Source organism: Taeniopygia guttata, chromosome 32, assembly GCF_048771995.1.
Source record: "Taeniopygia guttata chromosome 32, bTaeGut7.mat, whole genome shotgun sequence".
Classification (NCBI taxonomy): Eukaryota; Metazoa; Chordata; class Aves; order Passeriformes; family Estrildidae; genus Taeniopygia; species Taeniopygia guttata.
Window position 1 is genome coordinate 1,881,851 of NC_133057.1, and position 14,710 is coordinate 1,896,560.

Genomic DNA, 14,710 nt, shown 5'->3' on the forward strand with positions numbered 1-14,710 from the left:
CCCAGGTGTGCCCAGGTGCCCCAAGGTGTATCTCAGGTGTATCTCAGGTGTATCCCAGCTGTGCCCAGGTGTGCCCGGGTGTATCTCAGGTGTGTCTCAGGTATATCTCAGGTGTGCTCAGGTGTATCTCAGGTGTCTCAGGTGTATCTCAGGTGCCCCCAGGTGTGCCCAGGTGTGCCCAGGTGCCCCCAGGTGTATCTCAGGTGTATCTCAGGTGCCCCCAGCTGTACCCAGGTGTGCCCAGGTGCCCCCAGGTGTGCCCAGATGTGCCCAGCTGTATCTCAGGGGCCCCCAGGTGAGTGCCCAGGTGTCCCCAGGTGTATCTCAGGTGTCTCAGGTGTATCTCAGGTGTAACTCAGGTGTATCTCAGGTGCCCCCAGGTGTATCTCAGGTGTATCTCAGGTGTCTCTCAGGTGTCTCAGGTGTATCTCAGGTGTGCCCAGGTGTATCCCAGGTGTGCCCAGGTGTATCTCAGGTGTATCTCAGGTGTATCTCAGCTGTATCTCAGCTGTATCCCAGGTGTATCTCAGGTGCCCCCAGGTGTATCTCAGGTGTGCCCAGGTGTGCCCAGCTGTATCTCAGGTGTATCCCAGGTGTCTCTCAGGTGTAACTCAGGTGTATCTCAGGTGTGCCCAGGTGTATCTCAGGTGTGCCCAGCTGTGCCCAGGTGTGCCCCAGGTGCCCTCAGGTGTATCTCAGGTGTCTCAGGTGTGCCCAGGTGTATCTCAGGTGTCTCAGGTGTATCTCAGGTGTATCTCAGGTGTCTCAGGTGCCCCCAGGTGTATCTCAGGTGTCTCAGGTATCTCAGGTGTATCTCAGGTGTATCCCAGGTGTGCCCCCAGGTGTATCCCAGGTGTATCTCAGGTGCCCCAGGTGTATCTCAGGTGTATCTCAGGTGTATCTCAGATGTGCCCAGGTGCCCCCAGCTGTGCCCAGGTGTATCAGAGGTGCCCCTAGGTGTATCTGAGCTCTGCCCAGGTGTAACTCAGGTGTGCCCAGGTGTCCCCAGCTGTGCCCAGGTGCCCCCAGGTGCCCCCAGCTGTGCCCAGGTGTGCCCAGGTGTGCCCAGGTGTATCTCAGGTGTATCTCAGGTGTCTCAGGTGTATCTCAGGTGTATCTCAGGTGTATCTCAGGTGCCCCCAGGTGTGCCCAGGTGCCCCCAGGTGTATCTCAGGTGTCTCAGGTGTATCTCAGGTGTAACTCAGGTGCCCCCAGGTGTGCCCAGGTGTATCTCAGGTGTATCTCAGGTGTGCCCAGGTGTATTTCAGGTGTGCCCAGGTGTGCCCAGGTGTATCTCAGGTGTATCTCAGGTGTGCCCAGGTGTATCTCAGGTGTATCTCAGGTGTATCTCAGGTGTATCTCAGGTGTGCCCAGGTGTATCTCAGGTGTATCTCAGGTGTATCTCAGGTGTGCCCAGGTGTCTCAGGTGTATCTCAGGTGTATCTCAGGTGTCTCAGGTGTGTCTCAGGTGTATCTCAGGTGTATCTCAGGTGTGCCCAGGTGTCTCAGGTGTATCTCAGGTGTATCTCAGGTGTCTCAGGTGTGTCTCAGGTGTATCTCAGGTGTATCTCAGGTGTATCTCAGGTGTATCTCAGGTGTGCCCAGCTGTGCCCAGCTGTGCCCAGGTGTGTCTCAGGTGCCCCCAGGTGTTCCCAAGTGTGCCCAGGTGTATCTCAGGTGTATCTCAGGTGTCTCAGGTGTATCTCAGGTGTCTCTCAGGTGTATCTCAGGTGTATCTCAGGTATGTCAGGTGTATCTCAGGTGCCCCCAGGTGCCCTCAGGTGTCTCTCAGGTGTATCTCAGGTGCCCCAGGTGTGTCTCACCTGCTGTTGTCGCAGAAGGCGATGAGGCCGTTGGGGTGGGAGCAGCTCTGGGTGTCCATCAGGGAGCGCAGGAGGGACCCGGGCACAGGTGCGCCATCAACGGACAGGTGACCCCGGAAGAACCAATGGCGGCTGTGCTCACTGCGGGACAGGTGTGACGTCATAGGGGTGACATCACACAGGTGTGACACACACACCCGGGCACAGGTGCGCCATCAACGGACAGGTGACCCCGGAAGAACCAATGGCGGCTGTGCTCACTGCGGGACAGCAGTGACGTCATAGGGGTGACATCACACAGGTGTGACATCACAGATGTGACATCACAGGTGTGACACAGACACCTGGGCACAGGTGTGACATCACAGGTGTGACACACACACCCGGGCACAGGTGTGCCATCAATGGTCAGGTGACCCCGGAAGAACCAATGGCGGCTGTGCTCACTGTGACGTCACAGGGACAGGTGTGACATCACAGGTGTGACATCACAGAGACAGGTGTGACATCACAGGTGTGACCTCATCACAGGTGTGACATCACAGGTGTGACACACACCCGGGCACGGGTGTGACATCCACGGTCAGGTGACCCCGGAAGAACCAATGGCGGCTGTGCTCACTGTGACGTCACAGAGACAGGTGTGACGTCATAGGTGTGACATCACAGGTGTGACATCACAGGTGTGACGTCACAGGTGTGACATCACAGGTGTGACGTCACAGGTGTGACACACACACCCGGGCACAGGTGTGCCGTCAATGGACAGGTGACCCCGGAAGAACCAATGGCGGCTGTGCTCACTGCGGGACAGGTGTGACATCACAGGTGTGACCTCACACAGGTGTGACATCACAGGTGTGACATCACAGGTGTGACACACACACCCAGGCACAGGTGTGACGTCCATGGTCAGGTGACCCCGGAAGAACCAATGGCGGCTGTGCTCGCTGTGACGTCACAGAGACAGCAATGACATCACAGGTGTGACACACACACCCAGGCACAGGTGTGACATCACACAGGTGTGACACAGACACCCGGGCACAGGTGTGCCATCAACGGTCAGGTGACCCCGGAAGAACCAATGGCGGCTGTGCTCGCTGTGACGTCACAGAGACAGGTGTGACATCACAGGTGTGACGTCATAGAGGTGACATCACACAGGTGTGACATCACAGGTGTGACCTCACAGGGGTGACACAGACACCCGGACACAGGTGTGACATCACAGGTGTGACGTCACAGGTGTGACATCACACAGGTGTGACGTCACAGGTGGCAAAAAATCCCAATTTTGAAGAGTTTTTGGGGATTTTGGGGAATTTTTGAGGATTTTTTGGATTTTGGGGGATTTTTTGGGGGTTTTTTTTGGGATTTTTGGACTTTCCTGGGATTTTTTTGGAGATTTTTGGGGATTTTTTTGGAATTTTTTGGTACTTGGGGGGGATTTTTAGGGAATTTTCAGGGATTTTTTTGGGAATTTTGGAGGGATTTTTTGGGAATATTTGGGGATTTTTGGGGGAATTTTTAGGACTTTTTGGAGAATATTACAGAATTTTTTTGAATTTCAGTGAAATTTTGCAGAATCCAAGGGAATTTTGTAGGATTTTTGTGGGATTTCAATGAGATTTTGCAGAATTTTTGGGTTTTTGTAGGATTTTAGTGAGATTTTAGTGGGATTTTTGTAGGATTTTGGGGATTTCTGTGGGATTTCTGTGGGATTTTTGTAGGATTTCAGTCAGATTTTGTGGGATTTTAGGGATTTTTATGGGATTTTGGTCTTTCTATGGCATTTTTGGGGGATTTCAGTGGGATTTTGTAGAATTTTTGGGATTTTGGAGGATTTTAATGAGATTTCAGTGGGATTTTTGTAGGATTTTGGGGATTTCTGTGGGATTTCTGTAGGATTTCTGTCAGATTTTGTGGGATTTTAGGGATTTTTATGGGATTTTGGTGTTCCTGTGGCATTTTTGGGGGATTTCAGTTGGATTTGGGCATTTTTTTAGGATCTCAGTGGGATTTTTATGGGATTTTTGCAGGATTTTAGGGAATTTTGTGGGGATTTTGTGGAATTTCAGTGAAATTTGGTAGCATTTTAGGGAATTTTGTAGGATTTTTGTAGGATTTTTGTGGGATTTTGTGGATTTCAGTGGGATTTTTATGGGATTTTTGTAAGATTTTTTAGGTTTTTTGGGAATATTACGGAATTTTTTGAAATTTCAGTAAAATTTTGTAGAATTTTAGGGAATTTTGTAGGATTTGTGTGGGATTTTGTGGATTTCAGTGGGATTTTTATGGGATTTCTGTGGGATTTTGCAGAATTTTTGGGATTTTGGAGGATTTTAATGAGATTTCAGTGGGATTTTTGTAGGATTTTGGGGATTTCTGTGGGATTTCAGTGGGATTTCTGTAGGATTTCGGTCGGATTTTTATGGGATTTTGGTCTTTTTGTGGCATTTTTAGGGGATTTCAGTGGGATTTTGCAGAATTTTTGGGATTTTGGAGGATTTTAATGAGATTTCAGTGGGATTTTTTTAGGATTTTGGGGATTTCTGTGGGATTTCAGTGGGATTTCTGTAGGATTTCGGTCGGATTTTGTGGGATTTGAGGGATTTTTATGGGATTTTGGTGTTCCTGTGGCATTTTTGGGGGATTTCAGTTGGATTTGGGCATTTTTATAGGATTTCAGTGGGATTTTTATGGGATTTTTGCAGGATTTTAGGGAATTTTGTGGGGATTTTGTGGAATTTCAGTGAAATTTGGTAGCATTTTAGGGAATTTTGTAGGATTTTTGTAGGATTTTTGTAGGATTTTTGTGGGATTTTGTGGATTTCAGTGAGATTTTTATGGGATTTTTGTAAGATTTTTTTAGGATTTTTGGGAATATTATGGAATTTTTTGGAATTTCAGTGAAATTTTGCAGAATTTTAGGGAATTTTGTAGAATTTCTGTGGTATTTTGTGGATTTCAGTGGGATTTTTATGGGATTTCAGTGGGATTTTGCAGAACTTTCGGGATTTTGTAGGATTTCAGTGGGATTTTTGTAGGATTTTGGGGAATTTTGTGGGGGTTCTGTGGAATTTCAGAGTAATTTTGTAGAATTTTAGGGAATTTTGTAGGATTTTTGTAGGATTTATGTGGGATTTTATGGATTTCAGTGGGATTTTTATGGGTTTTCAGTGGGATTTTGCAGAACTTTTGGGATTTTGGAGGATTTTAGTGGGATTTCTGTGGGATTTTGGAAGGATTTGTGGGATTTTAGGGATTTTTATGGGTTTTGGGTCTGTCTGTGGCATTTTTGGGGGATTTCAGTGGGATTTTGCAGAATTTTTGGGATTTTGGAGGATTTTAGTGAGATTTTAGTGGGATTTTTGTAGGACTTTGGGGATTTCTGTGGGATTTCAGTGGGATTTTTATGGGATTTTTGTAAGATTTTTTAGTATTTTTGGGAATATTATGGAATTTTTTGGAATTTCAATGAAATTTTGCAGAATTTTAGGGAATTTTGTAGGATTTGTGTGGGATTTTGTGGATTTCAGTGGGATTTTTATGGGATTTCTGTGGGATTTTGCAGAATATTTGGGATTTTGTAGGTTTTATTGAGATTTTTGTAGGATTTTTGTAGGACTTTGGGGATTTCTGTGGGATTTCTGTGGGATTTCTGTAGGATTTTTGTAGGATTTTGGGGATTTTTGTGGGATTTCAGTGGGATTTTTGTAGGATTTTTGTGGGATTTGGGGGATTTCTGTGGGATTTTACTGGGATTTTTGTAGGATTTTTGTAGGATTTTGGTGATTTCTGTGGGATTTCAGTGGGATTTTTGTAGGATTTTGGGGATTTCTTTGGGGTTTCTGTAGGATTTTGGGGATTTCTTTGGGGTTTCTGTAGGATTTTGGGGATTTCTGTGGGATTTTTGTAGGATTTTTGTAGGATTTGGGGGATTTCTTTGGGCTTTCTGTAGGATTTTGGGAATTTCTTTGGGGTTTGGGATTTGGGGTGTTTTTGGGGTGTTTTTGGGGTGTTTTTGGGGTGATTTTTGGGGTCACCTGTTGCTCTGGGCCAGGTCGAAGAGCTCCACCGAGGTCGGGTTCCTGCCGATCTTCTGGAACAGCCGCGTGTAAAACTCCAGATCCCACGAGTCAAAGGCCAGGCCTGGGCAGGGCAAAAAATCCCAAAATTAGCCCCAAAATATTCCCCAAAAATTCCACGAAATTCCCCAAAAAATTAAAAAATATTACAAAAAAATTCCCAAAAAATTCCCAAATAGTTCCCCAAAACATTCCCCAAAAATTCCCCAACAATTCCATGAAATTCCTCCAATAAAAATTGCCAACATATTGGGAAAATATTGCCAAAAAATTCCCCAAAATATTCCCAAAAAATGCCCAATAATTCCCAAAAAAATTCCATTAAATTCCAAAAAAAAATCTAAAGAAATCACAAAAAAACTGAAAAAATTGCCTAAAATTCCCCAAAATATTCCCCAAAAATGCCCCAAAATTATTAAAATATTCCCCAAAAATTCCTCCCCCAAAAAAAATCTCCAAATAGTCCCAAAATTCAAACAAAAATCGCAAAATATTTCCCACAAAATTACCAATAACAACAAAAAGAATTCCCAAAAAAATCCCCCAAATATTCCAAAAAATTCCCCAATGTCCCCATGGTGTCCCCAATGTCCCCAATGTCCCCAATGTCCCCAATGTCCCCCCAATGTCCCCAATGTCCCCAATGTCCCCCCAATGTCCCCAATGTCCCCAATGTCCCCCCAATGTCCCCAATGTCCCCAATGTCCACCCAATGTCCCCAAATGTCCCCAATGTCCCCAAATGTCCCCAATGTCCCAAACTCCTTCAATGTCTCCAATGTCCACAAATGTCCCCATGGTGTCCTCATGTCCCAATGTCCCCAACGCCCCCAATACCCCAAATGTCCCCAAATCCCCCAGTGTCCCAAATGTCCCCATGGTGTCCTTATGTCCCCAATGTCCTCAATGTCCCAAATGTCCCCAAGTTCTCCAATGTCCCCAATGTCCCCAATGTCCCCAACCCCCCACTGTCCCCAATGTCCCCAATGTCCCCAACGTCCCCAACGTCCCCAATGTCCCCAATGTCCCCAACACCCCCAACGCCCCCAACGTCCCCAATGTCCCCAATGTCCCCAACGCCCCCAATGTCCCCAATGTCCCCAACGCCCCCAATGTCCCCAATGTCCCCAATGTCCCCAATGTCCCCATTGTCCCCAATCCGCCCAATGTCCCCAATGTCCCCAACGCCCCCAACGCCCCCAATGTCCCCAATGTCCCCAATGTCCCCAATGTCCCCAATGTCCCCCCAACGCCCCCAACGTCCCCAATGTCCCCAATGTCCCCAACGCCCCCAATGTCCCCAACGCCCCCAACGCCCCCAATGTCCCCAATGTCCCCAATGTCCCCAATGTCCCCATTGTCCCCAATCCGCCCAATGTCCCCAATGTCCCCAACGCCCCCAACGCCCCCAATGTCCCCAATGTCCCCAATGTCCCCACTGTCCCCTCTGTCCCTCACCCATCTCCTGATCCGCCTCCCTCAGGGCGCTCTCCCCTCTCCCCAGCACATCAATGGTGCGGACTGGAGCGGGTGTGGAGGTCTGCGGGTGGAGCTGCTCCGTGTGGAGCTTCTCCGCGTGGAGCTTCTCCGGGTGGAGCTTCTCCGCGTGGAGCTGCTCCGCGTGGAGCTGCTCCGCGTGGAGCTGCTGCGGGTGGAGGTGGAGCTGCTCCGCGGGCGGCTCCAGGCTCTGCAGCGGCTGCGGGTAGAGCTGCTCCGTCACCGGGTCCCGCAGCGCACGGCCCAGCCGAGCTCCGGCCTCCGCGGGCAGCGGCTCCGACAGCTGGGAAAGGGAACAAGCAGAGATTTCAGCGGGAGTGCGGGCGGAGTTTTGGGGGGTTTGGGGGATTTTTGGGGATTTTTTGGGGATTTTTTGGGGATTTTTTGGGGGATTTTTGGGGATTTTATCCTGATTTTTTTCTGATTTTTTTCAGATTTTTTTCAGATTTCTTTTTCAATTTTTAAGTTATTTTTTTCGGATTTTTTTATGACTTTTTCGGGATTTTTTTCCGATTTTTTTCTGATTTTTATCCGATGTTTTAATTCTTTTTTTCAGGTTTTTTTCTGATATTTTGGGGATTTTTTTCAGATTTTTATAGGGATTCATTCTGAATTTTTTCCGATTTTTTTCCGATTTCTTGGGATGTTTTTCTGGTTTTTTTCTGTTTCTTGGGAATTTTTTTCCCTTTTTTTTTCTGGTTTTTGGGGATTTTTTTTTCGGATTTTTACATTTTTTATTTAGGATTTTTTTCTGTTTTTTGGGGACTTTTTTTTTATTTTTTTCTGATTTTTTTCCGATTTTTTTCTTTTTTTTTTCCGATTTTTTTCATATTTTTTTCCACTTTTTAATGATTTTTTCCCAATTTTTAATTTTTTTTTCGGATTTTTTCTGGTTTTTGGGGGATTTTATTCTGATTTTTTTCTAATTTTTAATGATTTTTTTTCCGATTTTTAAATTCTTTTTTTCAGGTTTTTTTCTCTGATTTTTTTTCTGATTTTTTTCTGACTTTTTTCCAATTTTTAAATTATCTTTTTCTGATTTTTTCGGGATTTTTTTCTGATTTTTTTCTGATTCCTTTATGGTTTTGGGGGATTTTTTTCCGATTTTTTTTCCGATTTTTGGGGGATTGTTTTTTCCCAAATTCCCCAAATTCCCAATTCCCACCTCCAGCAGGAGCCGTCGGGATCTCTCGAGGCGTCGGACGCGGCCGAGCCCGGCGGCGCGGCACAGGGACACGGCGTTGGTGCAGAAGGGCGTGCACACCCCCAGCCTGGGGAAATTAACACCAATTCATGAATTAGCATCATTAATTAGCACTAATTAGCATAAGTTCCCGAAAGATCCCAAACAACCCCAGAAAAATAAAAAAAAAATCCAAAAAAATCACAAAAAATCCCCCAAAATTCCCCCAAAATCTCCCCAAAACCCCCCCAAAATTCCCACAATTCCCGGAATTCCCCGCATTCCCACCTGGGGCCGATCTCCAGCAGCAGGTGGGGCCCGCGGGGGCTCAGGAATCTTTAAAAAATCCCCAAAATCCCCCAAAAAATCCCCAAATTCCCACAAAATCTACCCCAAAAATTCCCAAAATTCCCAAAAAAATCCCAAAAATTCCCAGAAAAATCCTAAAAATTCAAAAAAAATCCTCAAAAAAAAGAAAAATTCCCAAAACTCCCCAAAATTCCGCCAAAATTCCCAAATTTCCTAAAAATTCCAAAAAAATTCCCAAAAATCCCCAAAAATCCTCCCAAAATCCCATAAAATCCTCCCAAAATTCCCAAAAATTCCCAAAAAATCCCAGAAATTCCCAAAAAACTCCCAGAAAAAAAAAACTGAAACCCCTCAAAAATCCCCCTAAAATCCCATAAAATCAAAAAAAATTCCCCAAATTTCTCCAAAATCCATCCCAAAATTCCCAAAAATTCCTCCCAAAATTCCCAAAATTCCCAGAAATCCCAAAAAATCAAGAAAATTCCCATCAAATCCCAGAAAATTTAAAAAACCCAATAAATCCTCAAAAATGCCCCCCAAAAATCCCATAAAAATAAAAAAAAACCCCAAAATATTCCCAAAATTCCAAAAAATTAAAAAAAAATCCTAAAAATTCCCAAAATAATCCCAAAAATTGCCAAAAAATCCTCCAAAATTCCCGAAATATCCCAAACAAACCCAGAAAAATAAAAAAAAATCCCAAAAAATCAACAAAAAATCCCCAAAAATCCAAAAAAAATCCCCCAAAATTCCCCCAAAGCCCCCCCAGAATTTCCCCCAGAATTCCCAGAATTCCCGAAATTCCCCAAATTCCCGGATTCCCACCTGGGGCCGATCTCCAGCAGCAGGTGGGGCCCGCGGGGGCTCAGGAAGCTCCTCTGGGCCACGTCGGAGCCCTGAGCCAGGGGGGACCCCAAAATCCAGCGCAGCACCCGCAGCTCCTCCGCGCTCGGCGCAGCCTCCCCTGAACCCCAAAAACAGCAAAGGGTCAGAATTCCCAAATTCCAGAGGATCCCAAAAAAAACCCCGTGAAAATCTCAAAAAATCCCATTAAAATAACCCAAAAAATCCCATTAAAAATGGCAAAAATCCCATTAAAAATCCCATTAAAATGCCATTAAAGTCCCATAAAAATCACAGAAAATTCCATAAAAATACCATTACAAAGGCAAAAAAATCCCATTAAAAATCCCATTAAAATGGCAAAAATCCATTAAAATCCCATTAAAATGGTGAAAATCCCATTAAAATGGCAAAAATCCCATTAAAAATCCCATTAAAAATCCCATTAAAATCCTATGAAAATGGCAAAAAAAATCCCATTAAAAATCCCATTAAAATGTCAGAAATCCTATTAAAATCCCATTTAAAAATCCCATTAATCCCATTAAAATCCCATTAAAATGGCAAAAATCCCATTAAAACCCCATAAAAAATCCCAGTAAAATCCTACCAAAATTCCATTCAAATCCTATAAAAATTCCATTCAAATGCCATAAAAATCCCATAAAAATCCCATTAAAACCCCCCAAAACTGCCCAAAATCCAGCGCAGCACCCGCAGCTCCTCCGCGCTCGGCAGCGCCTCCCCTGAACCCCAAAAACATCCCGGGATAGGCAGAGTCAGAATTCCCAAATTCCAGAACATCCCAAAAAATCCCAAAAAAACCCCCGTGAAAATTCCATTGAAATAACCCAAAAAATGGCAAAAAATCCCATTAAAATGGCAAAAATCCCATAAAAATCACGTGAAAATCCCATTAAAATGTCAAAAATCCCATTAAAAATCCCATAAAAATCCCATGAAAATCCCATGGAAATCCCATGAAAATAACCCAAAAAATGGCAAAAAATCCCATTAAAATGGCAAAAATCCCATTAAAAATCCCATGAAAATGGACAAAAAATGGCAAAAAATCCCATTAAAATTGCAAAAATTCCATTAGAATGCCATTAAAATGCCATTAAAATCCCACAAAAATCACACAGAATTCCATTAAAATCCCATTAAAATGGCAAAAAAAAGGCAAAAAAGTCCCATTAAAATGGCAAAAATCCCATTAAAATCCCATAAAAATCCCATTAAAATGGCAAAAATCCCATTAAAAATCCCATGAAAATCCCATTAAAATCCCATTAAAATGGCCAAAAAATGGGAAAAAAGTCCCATTAAAATGGCCAAAAAAGGCAAAAAAATCCCATTAAAATGGCAAAAGAATCCCATTAAAATGGCAAAAATCCCATTAAAAATCCCATTAAAATCCCAGGAAAATCCCATTAAAATGGCAAAAATCCCATTAAAAACCCCAAAAATCCCAAATTTTGCCCAAAATTGCCCAAAATCGTCGTTTTTGGCCCCAGTCTCACCGGCCCAGCCCAGGTGAGCTCAGACCTTGCAGGTGACCAAAAATCCTTCAAAAATTCCATTAAAACTCTTGAAAAGAGCCCAAAAATTCACCAAAAAATCATGAAAAAATCTGAAAAAAACCCAAAAAAATTCCCAAATTTCACCCAAAATTGCCCAAAATCTCCGTTTTTCGCCCCAATCTGACCGTCCAGCCCAGGTGAGCTCAGAGCTCTCAGGTGACCCCAAAATGCTTCAAAAATCCCATTAAAAACCTCAAAAAAACCTCAAAAAATTCACCACAAATTGCCTAAAATTCACTGAAAATTCACTGAAAATCACCCAAGTTTCGCCCAAAATTGCCCAAAATCTCCGGTTTTCACCCCAAACTGACCGTCCCAGCCCAGGTAGTAGCAGAGCGCACAGGTCACCACAAAACCACCAAAAAAAACCCTCAAAAACTCACCAAAAACCCCCAAAAAACCCCAAAATCCATAAAAATAACCAAAAAAAAATCACAATAATTGCTCAAAATTGCCAAAATCGCCGTTTTTCACCCCAATTCTCACTGTCTCAGCCCAGGTAGTAGCAGATCTCACAGGTGACCCAAAAACCACCCAAAAAATTGCATTAAAAACCCCCAAAAGAGCCCAAAAATTCACCAAAAAATCACCAAAAACTGCCCAAAATTCACTGAAATTCGCCCAAAATTGCCCAAAATCCCCGTTTTTCACCCCAAACTGACCGTCCCAGCCCAGGTAGTAGCAGATCTCGCAGCTGAGCCAGAAAACCCCAAAAACCCCGAAAAATTCACCAGAAACCCCCAAAAAACCCCAAAATTCATTAAAAACCAAAAAAAAATCACAAAAATCGCCCAAAATTGGCCAAAATCACTGTTTTTCACCCCAATCTCACCGTCCCAGCCCAGGTGAGCTCAGACCTTGCAGGTGACCCCAAAACCACCAAAAAAAAAAAAACCCAAAAATTCACTTAAAAATGCAAAAAAACCCCCAAAAATTCACCAAAAAATGCCGAAAAAAATCCCAAAAATTGCCTAAAATCGCCCAAAATTGCCCAAAATCCCCGTTTTTTGCCCCAAACTCACCGTCCCAGCCCAGGTAGTAGCAGATCTCGCAGCTGAGCCCAAAACCTCCCAAAAAACCCACAAAAATTCACCAAAAAATGCAAAAAACCCCCCAAAAATTCACCAAAAAATGCCCCAAAAAAATCACAGAATTCACCCAAAATTGCCCAAAATCTCCGTTTTTCACCCCAATCTCACCCTCCCATCCCAGGTAGTAGCAGAGCTCACAACTGACCCCAAAACCACCCAAAAAATCCCATTAAAAACCCCCAAAAACCCCAAAAATTCACCAAAAATGCTGAAAAAAATCCCAAAAATCGCCCAAAATTGCCCAAAATCGCCGTTTTTCACCCCAAACTCACCAGCCCAACTCAGACCTTGCAGATGACTCCAAAAACCACCAAAATGGACCAAAAAACCCGCAAAAATTCACAAAAAACCCAAAAAACCCACAAAAAAATCACAAAAAAATACAAAAAAAATCCCAAAAATCCCAAATTTCACCCAAAATTGCCCAAAATCCCCGTTTTTCACCCCAAACTCACCCTCCCAGCCCAGGCAGTAGCAGAGCTCACAACTGAACCCACAACCACCCAAAAAAACCCCAAAAATTCACTTTAAAATGCAAAAAAACCCCAAAAATTCACAAAAAATGCCAAAAAAAATCCGAAATTTCACCCAAAATTGCCCAAAATCTCCGTTTTTGGCCCCAATCTCACCCTCCCATCCCAGGTAGTAGCAGAGCTCACAACTGACCCCAAAACCACCCAAAAAAAACCCAAAAATTCACTTTAAAATGCAAAAAAAACTCCAAAAATTCACCAAAAAATCACAAAAAAAAAAATCCCAAATTTTGCCCAAAATTGCCCAAAATCGCCGTTTTTTGCCCCAATCTCACCGTCCCAGCCCAGGTAGTAGCAGATCTCACAGGTCACCCCAAAACCTCCAAAAACCCCCAAAAATTCACCAGGAACCCCCAAAAAAACCGCAAAATTCATTAAAAAATCACAAAAAATCACAAAAATCACCCAAAATTGCCCAAAATTGCTGGTTTTCACCCCAAACTCACCAGCCCAACTCAGACCTTGCAGATGACCCCAAAACCACCAAAAAAAACCCAAAAAATTCACTTAAAAATGCAAAAAAACCCCAAAAATTCACCAAAAATTGCCTAAAATTCACTGAAAATTCACTGAAAATCACCCAAATTTCGCCCAAAATTGCCCAAAATCCCGGTTTTTCGCCCCAAACTGACCGTCCCAGCCCAGGTAGTAGCAGATCTCACAGCTGACTCCAAAAACCACCCAAAAAATCCCATTAAAAACTCCAAAAGACCCCAAAAATTCACCAAAAAATCCCAAGAAATCACAAAAAAAAATCCCAAAAAAATCCCAAAATTGCCCAAAATTGCCCAAAATCCCGGTTTTTCGCCCCAATCTCACCGTCCCAGCCCAGGTGAGCTCAGAGCTCTCAGGTCACCCCAAAGCCTCCAAAAACCCCCAAAAATTCACCAGGAACCCCCAAAAAACCCACAAAATTCATTTAAAAATCACAAAAAAATCACAAAAATCACCCAAAATTGCCCAAAATCACAGTTTTTCACCCCAATCTCTCTGCCCCGGCCCAGGTGAGCTCAGACCATGCAGCTGACCCAAAAAACACCCAAAAAATCCCATTAAAAACTCCAAAAGAGCCAAAAAAATCACAAAAAAATTTTAAAAAAATCACAAAAAATCCCAAATTTCCCCCAAAATTGCCCAAAATCCCGGTTTTTCGCCCCAATCTCACCCTCCCAGCCCAGTTAGTAGCAGAGCTCGCAGGTCACCCCAAAACCTCCAAAAACCCCCAAAAATTCACCAGAAACCCCCAAAAAAACGCAAAATTCATTTAAAAATCACAAAAAATCACAAAAATCACCCAAAATTGCCCAAAATTGCTGTTTTTCGCCCCAATCTCACGGTCCCAGCCCAGGTAGTAGCAGAGCTCACAACTGACCCCAAAACCGCACAGAAAATCCCATTAAAAACCCCCCAAAAAACCCCAAAAAATGACAAAAAAATCCCAAAAAAACCCCAAAAAAATCCCAAATTTCACCCAAAATTGCCCAAAATCCCCATTTTTCGCCCCAATCTCACCGTCCCTGCCCAGGTAGTAGCAGATCTTGCAGGTGACCCCAAAAACCCAAAAAAACCCCAAAATTCCCTTTAAAAACTCAAACAATTCCCTAAAAATACCCAAAAATGGCAAAAAAAAAGTTTAAAAATTTATAAAAATTGCCCAAAATCGCCATTTTTTGGCCCAATCTCACCGGCCCATCCCAGGTGAGCTCAGAGCTCTCAGGTCACCCAAAATGCTTCAAAAATTCCATTAAAAACCTCAAA

General features: G+C 43.7%; 1 protein-coding gene across 1 annotated transcript in view; it reads right to left on the bottom strand.

Moving 5' to 3' along the window:
• PFAS (phosphoribosylformylglycinamidine synthase) overlaps positions 1-14,710 on the bottom strand; it is an 89,794-nt gene that overhangs the window by 63,669 nt on the left and 11,415 nt on the right. Inside the window, exons 3-7 of the mRNA XM_072920597.1 lie at positions 9,728-9,866; positions 8,576-8,681; positions 7,372-7,693; positions 5,873-5,978; positions 1,824-1,964 (exon numbers count right to left, since the gene is read on the bottom strand). Of these exons, the coding sequence (XP_072776698.1) occupies positions 1,824-1,964; positions 5,873-5,978; positions 7,372-7,693; positions 8,576-8,681; positions 9,728-9,866 (814 nt within the window). The remainder of the gene's footprint in view (positions 1-1,823; positions 1,965-5,872; positions 5,979-7,371; positions 7,694-8,575; positions 8,682-9,727; positions 9,867-14,710) is intronic.